Source organism: Prunus avium, chromosome 4 (assembly GCF_965620075.1).
Source record: "Prunus avium chromosome 4, drPruAviu1.hap1.1, whole genome shotgun sequence".
Taxonomy (NCBI): Eukaryota; Viridiplantae; Streptophyta; class Magnoliopsida; order Rosales; family Rosaceae; genus Prunus; species Prunus avium.
This window is the reverse complement of record NC_142287.1, coordinates 27,358,367-27,372,051: the sequence shown is the minus strand read 5'-3', so window position 1 is coordinate 27,372,051 and position 13,685 is coordinate 27,358,367. Positions and strand designations below refer to the sequence as shown.

At 42.0% G+C, this 13,685-nt stretch overlaps 2 protein-coding genes across 2 annotated transcripts; both read right to left on the bottom strand.

The window, feature by feature from the left end:
- Positions 1-22: 22 nt before the first annotated feature.
- LOC110772836 (putative glutathione S-transferase) lies at positions 23-1,751 on the bottom strand. Its single transcript, XM_088251721.1, has 2 exons — positions 1,315-1,751; positions 23-516 (listed from the first exon to the last, which is right to left on the bottom strand). The coding sequence occupies exons 1-2, from the start codon at positions 1,630-1,632 to the stop codon at positions 172-174; spliced, it is 663 nt and encodes a 220-aa protein (XP_088107847.1). The 5' UTR covers positions 1,633-1,751; the 3' UTR covers positions 23-171.
- Positions 1,752-2,316: 565 nt separating this feature from the next.
- Positions 2,317-3,786, bottom strand: LOC110772764 (putative glutathione S-transferase). Its single transcript, XM_021977234.2, has 2 exons — positions 3,294-3,786; positions 2,317-2,927 (listed from the first exon to the last, which is right to left on the bottom strand). Exons 1-2 carry the CDS (start codon positions 3,606-3,608, stop codon positions 2,583-2,585), a joined length of 660 nt encoding a protein of 219 aa, XP_021832926.1. The 5' UTR covers positions 3,609-3,786; the 3' UTR covers positions 2,317-2,582.
- Between the last annotated feature and the right edge of the window lie 9,899 nt (positions 3,787-13,685).

Here is a 13,685-nt window from a genome sequence, read left to right as displayed (position 1 = left end):
TATGACCAGAGGAACAACAAAGTGCCTCCTCAAAGTAGAGGGGGCTTGGCAACTTGGCCAAGTGCCCTTTTATTCTAATTTCAAAACAACCCTAAACAGAGGTTGAAACTTAAAAAACACAGAACAAGTACATGGATGATATCTTATTTATATGCCCATGCTTTTTCCCATCTACCCCATTCCAAGTTTACTCCGAAAGTGCAGGGCGAATTCGTAGACCCTTTTCTGGTCAGGAAGAGACTTGGACACACTCTCCTTCTGCATGCACCTCTTTGCCCATGCAATAAACTTTGGGTGCTTTGCCTCCACACTGAAGTTTCCAAATTTCTCGCGCACATAAAACCAGCTATAGGTAGGAATAAGTGCCACGTCCACGAATCCGAGGTTCTCACCCCCAAAGTAAGGCTTGTCTCCAAGCTCTTCTTCTAACAACCTTATGCACTCGAGGAATTCCCTCTTTGCTGCTTCCTGTTCTTCTCCTTTGGTTATCCATGTCCTCTTTCCACTCTCATATACCTGCATTTCACACCTCAGGGCCGGTCATAAGATTCCAGAGGCCCGAGGCGAACCATAAAAATGGGGCTCTCAACCCTCCATGTATTGACATTCACATGAATTTTTTTTCTGGTAAGTACAGAAAAAAAAAATCATTACATTGGATTCAAGGACTAAAGTTTGGTTTTGGTTTGATGAAGGAAATATAAGTCAGAGTAGTCAGCAATCTGTTACTTAAGTCCAATCTGTCCAATTGGCAAGTTTTGTTGGAACAGGTACACGATTAGTTCAGCTTTTTCTATATGGTGTTGCACTGTGCAACGTGTCAAGATTTGAATCAAACTTATAATTCTTTGTGGCAACAATCTGGATTTTCAACATCAAAAGGCAATAGAAGAATTCTCAATAACATATAAACCATTGGATCAATTATATTTTAGACCTATGTAATTATTTATAATGTCACAGTTATACAACTTGGCGTTTTTCGATTGGAGTGGATTTTTACACAGATTGCCTTTGACAGTTCAGATTGTGTGGGGGCACGGTCCCAATCAAGGAGTTAGAACATTAACTTACTACTAATTAGCGCTTATTGTAACACTGTAATCACAAGCATTGATCTTATTTCCTTTTAATTATCATTCTAATAATTTACATCCTCAGTAATAGTTCCATGTATCAGAAAAATCTTAAAAGTTCTAACACGTTTGTGTACAGACAGAACACCAACACAAAAATAAAACCAGATAATCTAACTTCCCATCTTTTCAATTGGTTCAAATCAAACATATTCCAAACACAAATTAGTAAAATTACCTTCTTGTCAACGAAGTCAGCCCAGAACATGGCTTGGGCTCTAAGGTAAGGATCAGAGGGCAAAAGAGGAGCCTTGTCCTTCCAAACCTCGTCGATGTACTGAACCGCAATGAGAGACTCGGAGACCGGTTTGCCATTGTGAATGAGAACCGGGATCTTCTTGTGAACCGGGTTCATCTGCAGCAAGAGTGAGCTCTTGTTGGTCAAGTAGTCCTCTTCCCTGGACTCGTACTGAATGCCCTTCTCAGCCAGAGCGATTCTCACCCTCATCCCATAAGGGCTGGCCCAGTAGTCCAACAACACCACCTCATCCGCCATTGACAGATTTGAATTGCTTGATACAAAGTTACAGGGGTTACAAATATAATGAATGAAATAGTAAAAGCTTTTATTCTCCTTGATGACAACTGGGGACCTCTGGTCCCATATATACAAAAATGGTGACTGCAGGATAAGGACTGAGGACACAACCTGTAATTAATTTGCAGTATGTCCATCACCTTGCAACCGAATTGATCCTACTCAATCCTGTTTAGACTAGATAATCTTTCCCCGACCGCTTTCTTTAATCTAGAGTAGTTTAAACTGTCACATTCTTAGAAAAACTAAATCAAATTTAGTTATTAATTGAAGTATATGAATTTTTGCTTAACATAACGTGTAACACATATTTGCTTAAATGTTTTACACGTTCTCTTTTTCATAAAACTGATACTAGGAGAGGATGAATTGATCGTAAAATATGGAATACATGAGTGAATGCATTTAATCGGCTGAGCTGCAAATCACGAGGGAATCAATAAGCTATTTTCCTCCCAACAACCTAACACGTCACCATGTTAAAGATGTGGAGGAAGTAAGTGAATCAGTCATAGCTTCTTGAGCCTGCACAGGACATATCATAAATGTGGCTCCAGGGATTGGGTGTGGAATTTGTAAGGGAGATTGATGGCAAGGGCCAAGCAGCTGCATGAGCAGTGTTTGCAGCAAGCGAATAAGAAATTTCTAAAAGAAAACTAGCTCACTGAATAAGAAATTTGACCAAGTAAAATTTCCTTACTACAACAAGAAGTCAACAACAATATGATAATTTGACTACAAAAGCAATTGGCAAAGAAACATAAGACCAGAGAAAGGCACAACAAAGTGCCTTACACTGTAGAGGGCTTGGTCAAGTGCCCTTTTATTCTAATCTTAAAGAAACGAAAACAAGTTCAAACTTGAAAGACAGAACAAGTACGTGACCTAACAAACTTGCTTCCTCCCATTTACTCTATTCCAAGCTTTGTCCTCATTTCCAAAACGAATTCATAGACCTTTTGCTGGTCAGGAATAGACTTGGACACGCTCTCCTTCTCCAGGCACCTCTTAACCCATGCAATAAACTTTGGGTGCTCTGCCTCCACACTGAAGTTGCCAAACTTCTCGTAGACAGAGAACCAGCTAGAAAAAGGAATGAGCGCCACGTCCAAGAATCCGAAAGTCTTACCCCCAAAGTAAGGCTTGTCTCCAAGCTCACCTTCTAGCACACTAATGCACTCAATGAACTCCTTCTTTGCTGCATCCTGTTCTTCTCCTTTGGTTGTCCACACCTTCCTCCCAATCTCATACATCTGCATTTCACATCACCAGAATCGCAGAAAGCTTAAAGGGTTAATAAGATTGTCGGAGACACTTTATCTGTATTCTATACCATTTCAAGCAAGCTCAAGTCCATTAACTTATGTTCAGAATTATGTTTGAAACAAGACACAAACATGATCTTGTTTCCATTTCATTATCATTCTATTCACCATATTGTTTAGAAAAACACAAAAACATAACCAGATAATCTAATTTCAAACTTTCTTCTGGTTTTGCATTAATCCCATCTTTTCAATTGTTTCAATCCCACTACCGAAAAACCAAAAACAAAAACTTGTTTCAATTCCAAGTTCCAACACATTCCAAGCACAAATCAGTAAATGAGCAAAAGTTACCTTCTTGTCAACGTAGTCAGCCCAGAACCTGGCATGGGCTCGGAGGTGAGGATCAGAAGGCAGCAGAGGAGCCTTATCCTTCCAAACCTCATCAATGTACTGAACCGCAATGAGGGACTCAGAGACCGCTTTGCCATTGTGAATGAGAACCGGGATCTTCTTGTGAACCGGGTTTGACTGGAGCAAGAGTGGGCTCTTGTTCCTCAAGTCCTCCTCTTTGTACTCATACTGAACGCCCTTCTCAGCCAGAGCAATTCTCAGCCTCATCCCAAAAGGGCTGGGCCAGAAATCCAACAAAACCACCTGATCCGCCATTAAAGATTGAAGCTTTTGAATTGGTTGATGGTAAGTTTTTTAGAGGGTTACAAAACTTCAGCTTAGATATGAAGCTGTGGGTGGCTGTGGTGGTAGGGTGAGCCGCAGTGCGAGTATTTATGGACAAAAATTTAAGGCAGAAGAAGTAGTCAAACGACCCGGAAGGCACGGCGGATGGAGATATTCTTTTTCTCTTCCATTTTGTACCTGATACTTATTCTAGATTCTTCCAATCAGATGGCATTACGTCACTGCTTTCGATATCAAAATCTTGAATTTCTTTTTTTCTTTTTAATTGATGTTGATTACTTTATATGGTTTTAAAAAATTTAGGTGGAATGCAGCTACTTCCACTGTAAAGCAAAATTTTCCCATTATCGTTCGGGAGTGATTTTAGAAAGACCAGAATCACCTATTGGGAGAAACACCTCCCTACATACTTCTTCATATAATCACTTAAAATATGACATAACTATTGCCGAGATTGTCGATTACTATAGTATTGAGTCATTTAAATTTTCATCAAATGGTGAATGGAAATACCCTCACTCATAATATATACCTAATCGATTTTAGATAAACCAACTTGAACACATAACACAAAAGCTAGAGACACCAAAAGTAGATTAAAACATACTAACAAACAGTTTGTTAAATAGTTTTCAGATTTCAGTATTAAAAGTTTAGTTTATTTAATTTTATTTAATTTAAAGAAATTTACGTCCTACAGATGTCTTGGTAGTTAAAATTTTAGGCCTCTTAGCTCAATAATATAGTCTTGAACTGACATAAATAAAGTATCAATTTTCTCTTAATACTGTTGATATTGTCAATTCCCTACACCAATAGTCATGTTTAAGAGCTTTAAAAAAATAAATATATCATATGATGCATCAAAGTGTTGGAGATATAAAGAGAAGATGAACTTACTTATGGTTTAGGTGGGTTTAAAGAGGACGGTGAATAGAGAGTAAGATACTTTTCTAATAGTAAAGTGTTATTTTAGTCACCAGATATATTGAACAAATAATGTGTTCGTAGGCAATACTTGAATTGAATGGTTTAAATAAGACCGGGGCCAAATAAACCAAAAATTCAAAGCAGTCAACAACAGAAATGGACAAAAATTATATTTTTCTTCCTTTTTGTATGTATTTCCCAATCAGATAGTATGATTGATTTGAACTCGAGTCATCTTTCAATATCGAAAAGGAAAATAACGCTAGATTAAAGGCTATAGTTGATTAAAAGCTACATAAGTTGGGACTTGTGTCTTCTGCTAGATGCCGTGGTGATGCAGCTAGGATTTCCAACCACACTCCACTGGTCCCTCTAAAACACTCCTTTCATCATTTCATACTGATCCACTTTTTCTAAAAAATTCTATTTTGGAATTTTTTTTATTTGTACTTTTAAAAAAAAAAAAACTGGAGTTTGTGCAAAAGGACATATGATTCTCTAGCTAGTTAGCTAGTTTGGTAGTTCTTGCAGCAACTGTTTCTTTGCTGCTTCCTGTTCTTCTCCTTTGGTAGTCCATATATCTTCCACCCAATCGCATACATCTGCATTTTCCATTCCATCAACATAAGCAGCAAATGAGAAATTAATGTGTGACAAGTTGACAACATGTTGGCATGTCCAAGTATATAATTTTGTTGAATTTGTAACAATATGGCGATTGATATGGCACATGGTGTTATCGTTCAAAGTCGGGGTTTGGGTCATGCACAAAGTCTCTTTGGCTACAAAGAAGCCGAACGAGGGCACCCTCAGCTCAACATGGGAAGGCCCTTATGAGGTCATCCGCACCTGTCATCCAGGCACTTATCAATTGCGTGATTCCAAAGGAAAGACCTCGGTCATCCTTGGAATACCGATCACCTAAAGTACTATTTTAAATAGACAACTATCATGTATTATGTCTTCAGCGCAAGTATTGTACATTCAACGTGAGTGTGATGCAATAGGCCTTTGGCCTCTGTATTCAATGAATTACACGACGTGCCATTTATGTCAAAAAGCTTTAAAGCCAGAAAGGGGCCGAATGGCCATTCATTTCATTCCAAAACAAAAAAAACAAAAAGAGGCCATATGTCCTCATTGTTCATTACAAACACTGTCTATGTCCAAAATACAAAAAAAGAAGACGACCTCAGCTCAGTCAGCAACTTCTTACTCAGCTTCCTCCTCCTTTTCGTCTTCTTCCTCCATTGGGAACATATCTTCGGTAACCCCCTCTGGAAGCGGAGGCAGGGCCTTGTTTTGGAAGTCCAACTCTAGCTCCTTCTTGTCAAATTAGGAGGAGTTATTGAAGGTTGAGTAGAGATAGTGGAGAGTGTAGAGAATTTGGAAGCTATGCATATTTTCTGATTTCAACTTACTTACATTCTATTACACATCAAAGCATATATACATGTAATAACCCTAAAACATTCCATGAAACATTCCCTAAAACATTCCCCCTAAGACAAGGATTACATTGCTCAAGAAAAGTATTCCCTAAAACAAGGAAAGGTGGTAGACAAGGAAATGTAAACATGCCTAACTATGTCTTGCCTAACTATGACTTGCCTAACTTAACTAACATTGTCAACACTCCCCCTCAAGTTGGTGCATAGATGTCACCAATGCCCAACTTGATCAGTGAGTTGTGGAATACTCTGCTAGAAACTGCTTTTGTCAATATATCGGCCAGTTGATCTTCGGACTTGACAAACGGAAGTTGGATTTCTTTGTTGTCAAGTTTCTGTCTAATGAAGTGTCGATCCACTTCAACATGTTTAGTGCGATCATGTTGAACTGGATTGTGTGCAATGGATATTGCAGCCTTGTTATCACACTGTAGATGCATTCCTAATGTAGGTGCATATCCAATTTCTGTAAGCAATTTCCTCAACCAAAGGAGTTCGCAAATTCCTTTGGTCATTCCTCTGAATTCGGCTTCTGCACTAGACAAAGCAACGACATTCTGTTTCTTGCTCCTCCAAGTAACCAAGTTACCTCCTACAAATGTGAAGTACCCTGATGTTGATCGTCTATCAGTAACATTTCCTGCCCAATCTGCATCTGTATAGCCACTGATATTCAGATGACCATTTTTGGTGAACAGAAGTCCTTTTCCTGGTGCTGACTTCAAATATTTCAAAATCCGAAAAACCGCATCCATATGATCTTCACTTGGACAATGCATAAACTGGCTAGCAACACTTACAGCATACGCGATGTCGGGTCGGGTATGGGACAGGTAGATCAATCGTCCCACTAATCTTTGATATCGTTCCTTGTTAGTGGGTGCTTGATTGGGATATTCCCCAAGGTGGTGATTCTGAACAATTGGAGTGTCCACAGGTTTGCAATCTAACATTCCTGTTTCGGCCAATAAATCTAGAACATACTTCCTTTGTGAGAGAAATATGCCTTGCTTTGATCGAGCAACTTCAATCCCCAAGAAGTACTTGAGGCCACCAAGATTCTTCATTTCAAACTCCTTTGCCAAACATTTTTGGAGTCGAGAAATTTCCTGCGTATCATTTCCAGTAATAATCATATCATCGACATAAATGATTAGAGCAGTTACCTTTCCTCCCTTGTGCTTTAAGAACAGAGTATGATCAGAATTACTCTGCTTAAAACCATAATTCCTCATTGCCAATGTAAAACGCCCAAACCATGCCCGGGGAGACTGCTTCAATCCATATAATGCCTTGCGTAATCTACATACCACATTAGCATGAGTGGATGTAACATATCCTGGTGGGATATCCATGTAGACTTCTTCTGTGAGTTCTCCATGGAGAAAGGCATTCTTGACATCAAATTGGTGGAGAGGCCAATCAAGATTTGCTGCAATAGACAATAGCACTCGAACGGTGTTAAGCTTTGCAACAGGGGCAAAGGTTTCGTCGTAGTCAATACCATATGTTTGTGTGTATCCCTTTGCCACAAGCCGTGCTTTGTAACGTTCAATTGACCCATCAGCCTTATATTTCAAAGTATAAACCCATCTGCATCCGACAGTCCTCTTACCTTGAGGTAAAGTCTCCAGTGTCCATGTGTGATTTTTCTCCAGAGCATGCATCTCTTCCGTCATTGCTTGAAACCATTTTGGATCCTTCAAGGCCTCACTCACTTTGGTTGGAATATGAATTGCAGATAACTGGTGTACAAAGCCTTGGAGGGGTGCAGATAACTTTTCAGCAGAAACATAATTTGCAATGGGATACTTGGATGCCTTGCCGTTATCCGGCGAATACCGAATTGGTGGTTTTCCACGATTCTGTCTAACAGGTAATTGATATCGAACAATTTCATCAACTAAAGCAGTAGATGTAATAGAATCACTTACCTCAGGAGTATTCTCAGGAGATTGATCAGAGGGTACTGAGATGTGAGGGGGGTCTTCATCAGTCTCGTTGGCAAAATAGGAAGAAATATCATGTTCTTGGCGGGCTGGCGACCGGTCGCTGAGTTCCTGGCGACCGGTCGCTTTTGGCAGAGTTGAAATTTCAGCTTCAGGACTTGATGGCGACCGGTCGCTGGGCTCCTGGCGACCGGTCGCTTTTGGCAGAGTTGAAATTTCAGCTTCAGTACGTGATGGCGACCGGTCGCTGGGCTCCTGGCGACCGGTCGCTTTTGGCAGAGTTGAATTCTCAGCTTCAGTACGTGATGGCGACCGGTCGCTGGGCTCCTGGCGACCGGTCACTTTTGGCAGAGTTGAATTTTCAGCTTCAGTACGTGATGGCGACCGGTCGCTGGGTTCTTGGCGACCGGTTGCTGGGTTCTTGGCGACCGGTCGCTTGGCTCCGATTCCGAAACTCAACTTCATTGCTTTGGTTTGTTGTGCTCCAATCTTCAGGTCCTTGAATTTCCAAAGCCTCCTTGTTCATCGGATCATGAAAGAACATCTCAGACTCCATAAAGGTGACATCCAAAGTGACATACATACGACGGCTGGATGGGTGATAACACCGATATCCTTTCTGATGAGCGGCATAGCCTACGAAAACACATCTAAGAGCACATGGATCAAGTTTGCCACGTTGATTCTTATGGAGGTGGACGAATGCCACACAACCAAAGACTCGGGGCGGAAGCATCTGAACGGAGGGCAAGGGCCCTTGTTGGGCAAGTGCTTGTAATGGAGTCCGGAAGTCTAAAACTTTGGATGGCATTCGGTTGATGAGGTAGACTGCGGTAACTATAGCATCATCCCAATTGTGGCGAGGAACATGAGCTCCAATCAAAAGGGCTCGTGCTATTTCAAGGAGGTGTCGGTTTTTTCGTTCCGCAACACCATTCTGTTGGGGAGTTTGAGGACAAGTGGTTTCATGGATGATGCCATGCATTTGGAAGTAGTTCTGAAAATCATGGTTGATATATTCACCTCCATTGTCAGAACGAAGGACTTGAATCTTGGTAGAGAATTGAGTTTCAATTTGCTTGTGAAATGACTGAAATATAGGGAATACATCAGTTTTATTTTTCATCATGAAGAGCCAAGTCATGCTGGTACAATCATCCACAAAAATGATAAACCATCGGAAGCCCAAAGTTGTAGAGATAGGCGAAGGACCCCAAACATCAGAATGTATCAAAGCAAATGGAGTAACACTTTTATTTGTACTTAATGGATAAGAGGCTCTGTGACTCTTGGCTAAGATACACGTATCACATTGGAAATCAGTAGTACATGAACTTGAAAACAAATCTGGAAATAGATGTCTCATATAGCCAAAAGACGGATGCCCCAAACGTCGGTGCCATAGCCAAAGTTGTCGATCCTTCCAAGTTGATGAGTGCTTCACACTATGTGCCTTTCCCATACTGAAATCATCCACATAGTACAACCCCCCTCTCTTAGTACCACGACCAATGATCTCCTTGGTGAGAATATCCTGAAATAAACAGAAGTTGGGATACATGAGTACACAACAATTTAGTTGCTCAGTAGCTTGGCCAACAGACATCAATTTATTAGACAATGATGGAACAAGTAAAGTATTTTGAAGAGAAAGGGATGGAGAGAGGCCAATAGTTCCAGCATCGATTACAGGAGAGGTAACACCATTTGCGTTGGCAATACTTGTTTGTTGTGGTGTGGTTGTACTTAGAAAATCGGTTGGATCAAACGTCATATGATCTGTGGCTCCTGAATCAATAATCCAACCTGTGAAGTCACTTGTATATGAAGTATGAAATACATATCCACAGTTACCTGAGTCACTGAAAGATGACCCGTTCTTTTCTGGTGCTGAGGTAGACTCTTCATGAGGAATTAACGTTATCGGAGGATCCGTGGTGACAAGGGCAGCACGACCCGTTCCTCCAGCAGCAAGTTTACGAGCCTTAAGACCCTCCCACCACTCAGGATAGCCATGTAATTTAAAACAGGTTTCTCGAGTGTGCTTTGGATTCCCACAGTGAGTGCAACCATTTCCATCTATGGGAGCCTTGGGTCGAGAAGGTGGAGTAGTCTTGTTGGCAGCGGTCTGTGGCTGGAGTGGAGTGGTTGGACTTGGGCGAGAGGGTCGGTATGTTCCTTTTGCTGCCAGCCCTACTCCGGTTGGTGTTGGAGCTCCTAACATCACAGCTTGTCGGATATCTTCTCTTCGAACATGAGCATAGGCTTACTCCACTGTAGGAAATGGACTCATTTGGAGCACATCACTTCGGGCTTTGTCAAGTCGATCATCCAAACCATCCAAGAAGATATAAACTCGATCTTCTTGGATGATATCATAGTATTTCTTGATATCCAACTCACACTTCATCTCATTTGGACGACGAAAATCGATTTCTCGCCATAAGCCTTGGAGATCATTGTAGTAAGTTTCAATCGAGCCTCCCCCTTGTCGCATACGGGAGATTCTCCTCTTAAGATCATACACCTGGGAGGTGTCAGTGCCATCAAAGTAAGTTGTGGCTATTGCATCCCATACTCCTTTGGCCGTCGGGAATCTAATGAAGTTGCTAATCAACCTTGGCTCCATGGAGTTGATTAGCCACCCTTTCACAATTGCATTTTCTGTCCGCCATCGGTTGAATGTAGAGTCTGTCGGAGAAGGAGCTGGGAATTCACCAGTGAGATATCCCAGCTTGTCTTTGCCAGCAACATACATCTCAATAACTTGAGACCATAAGGCATAGTTGGAGCCATCCAATTTAATGCCAATTTGTGCAGAAGAGGTTTCATAGGAAATCGTCGGAGTCGGGGTCGTAGTTGATGTCGATGATTGTGTCTTCATCAACTCAGCCATTTGAGCAGCAAATTCTGTGGAGGTAGGTTGATAAGGAGTAGCCGGATCGGTGGTACTACTTTCAGTGGGAAAGAAATCGTTTTCTCCCATGATAGCAGCAACAATTCGAGACTAGAGTCAGCAAGATCGCTGCTCTGATACCATGTCAAATTAGAAGGAGTTATTGAAGGTTGAGTAGAGATAGTGGAGAGTGTAGAGAATTTGGAAGCTATGCATATTTTCTGATTTCAACTTACTTACATTCTATTACACATCAAAGCATATATACATGTAATAACCCTAAAACATTCCATGAAACATTCCATGAAACATTCCCTAAAACATTCCCCCTAAGACAAGGATTACATTGCTCAAGAAAAGTATTCCCTAAAACAAGGAAAGGTGGTAGACAAGGAAATGTAAACATGCCTAACTATGTCTTGCCTAACTATGACTTGCCTAACTTAACTAACATTGTCAACACTTCTCGTAGTCGTACCACCGAACGGGCTATAACAGCTTCCGACACAACTTCCCAACCTCCTTGTCAACCAAGCTCTCAAACTCGGTCGAGGCCTTGAACTGGACAAGAGCCTTTTCGGCACCCTTCTGCCTCGCTTCCCGAAGCTCATCCTCTTTCGTCATCTCCATGGCCTTCAGGGTCTCCTCAATGGTAATACGGGTGGCATTAGACACTCTCGCTGCCCTCTCAGTCGCCTCCGCTTTAGCCTGAAGCTCCACCAGCTCGCGTTCGGCCATCTCCTTCTCCTTCAGCAGCTGATGACGCTCCCTCATAAACTCACTCGCCTTCGCAATCTAGGCCTTGGCTTCGGTAGTATTCGCCAAGGCTTGGCTATGAGCACGCGCAGACTTCCTCATTGTCACGAACAAATCCATCGAGCTCTGCATACAAAGTCCATAAGAATCAGCCTTAAAACAAACGACATGCCACCAAACAAAAAATATATCATACTCACAGCGACATGAAGGAGGAAGCTCTTCTCTAGCTCTTCGGGATAGCCATCCGGACGAATGGAGTCAATCTCTTCGAGCTCCAACTGCCCCCATCAATCATGGTGTTGACGAAGGGCACAGTCTTCCGAAGATAGGCCCTAGTGACCTTCTCTTTCCCATTGGCCTCATCCATCTCCTCCTCCTCGTCATCTTTGAAGATCCCATTCAGTAGAGCGGGGACCTTCGGCTTCTTCAGTGTCGGGCCCATGTTCAACACCTCCTCAAATTGGCGCTTCCCTGCCACCTTCTCCACCATCTGTCAAAGCACCTCCGCTTCAAGCACCTTCTTCGTCACAGTCTCGATGAGTGGATCAACCAAATAACCAGCCCCCTTTTGCGAAGCTCCTTCACCTGAAGAGGGCTTGGACTTCGTTGCCCTCATTTTCCTCTTCGAGGCTCCCATCAAATACTCACAGTACGCCCTAGTCTTGTCTACCCCACCATCTCCAAAGATGGCAATTGGAATTCCTTCAACCTCAACATTTGCCAATGACTCTTCCGTATATATTGATTCTACCTCATAATCGCTCTAATATGCCATTTCCTGAATCAATGTCGTTGCACCACTTGACCAATGTTTGGCAACGACACTACTCAAATTTTGAGAATCACTCTCTGACATCTACAAATACAATAGAAGGGCAACTAAGTGCTCGTTTGGCATTGCTTATTTGGGGTGATAAGTGATTTTTAAAATTTTTTGGGAAGTCCAGCCCGGTTGGTAAACTGTGAGAAAATCACTTATTTTTAAAAATTGCTGTGAGAGAAAGCTATAAGGGAAAGCAGCTAATGAGGTGCTTTCATTTTCTGATTATGCAGGAATCAGTTTTGAAAAGGCGCTGGGTTTAATGATTATGCCACAATCATTTTCTGATTATGAGGAAATCAATACCAACAACACTTTTAACAAAAAGTTTACCAAACGCCAAACTGCTTTCTCTCACAGTTGATTTCTCTCACAACAAATCTGACAGCGATTATTTTCACAGCACAGCAATGCCAAACTAGCCCTAAGTGCTTGCCACAGATCCACCCAAACGCTCCCCTAAAGTTTCCACTTCCTAAAACTCGATTTCACTAGGTGTTCATGCAAGTTCTACCTATGTTCAATCAAAAGTCAACTCGCAAAGGACATTTGATTAAAAAAAAAAAGGGCAATAAGAAGTTCGTACCTTGTTAAAATCACCGTGGAGTCTCTGCCGGAAATCGCACCGCCACAAGCTTCGCCGTTGGAAATCGCCTCATATGCTCCTTCTCAACTCACTCAAAACGCTAAGTGTTTTCCCAAAAATGCCTCCCCGCATATTTATATCACGACTGAATCCACCAATGGATCACTAATAGTCACCATAATTTTCTTCGAAGCTTGCGCCTATCACGATGCACATGTGTCACCCTTCTAGCATTTGCACGAAAGCCGAAGTGTTACCCTAACACTGGCACAAAAGCCAAAGCCGATCAGCACACCCTCAATGCTTGGTCAAACCACTAGCCGATCAGCACACCCTCAATGCTTGGTCAAACCACTAGCCGATCACGCGGTACCCTACTGATCGGCACACCCTCAAAGGGTCAGCGTGGTAAAACCACCAGCCGATCCCACGATACCCTACAGATCGGCACACCCTCAAAGGCATAATCTATACCGAAGAGAAATATCAGCAAGTCCCCAACCAAGAAGTTCCTTCTCAATTGGCAACTTGGGGGACTCTTGTTTATACCACACATGATCAAGCCCAATTAGCCTATAAAGTGCCTTCGGCCATGAAGTACCTTCATCCCGAGAAAGGTGCTACAAGTGGCCAAAGACATGTGGCGGCCTCACAAG

Coding starts and splice junctions, on each gene's coding strand:
- LOC110772836 (XM_088251721.1), bottom strand. CDS start 1,632: ATGGCGGATGAGGTGGTGTTGTTGGACTACTGGGCCAGCCCTTATGGG. Junction 517..1,314: donor CTGACTTCGTTGACAAGAAG/GTAATTTTACTA, acceptor TGTGAAATGCAG/GTATATGAGAGTGGAAAGAG.
- LOC110772764 (XM_021977234.2), bottom strand. CDS start 3,608: ATGGCGGATCAGGTGGTTTTGTTGGATTTCTGGCCCAGCCCTTTTGGG. Junction 2,928..3,293: donor CTGACTACGTTGACAAGAAG/GTAACTTTTGCT, acceptor TGTGAAATGCAG/ATGTATGAGATTGGGAGGAA.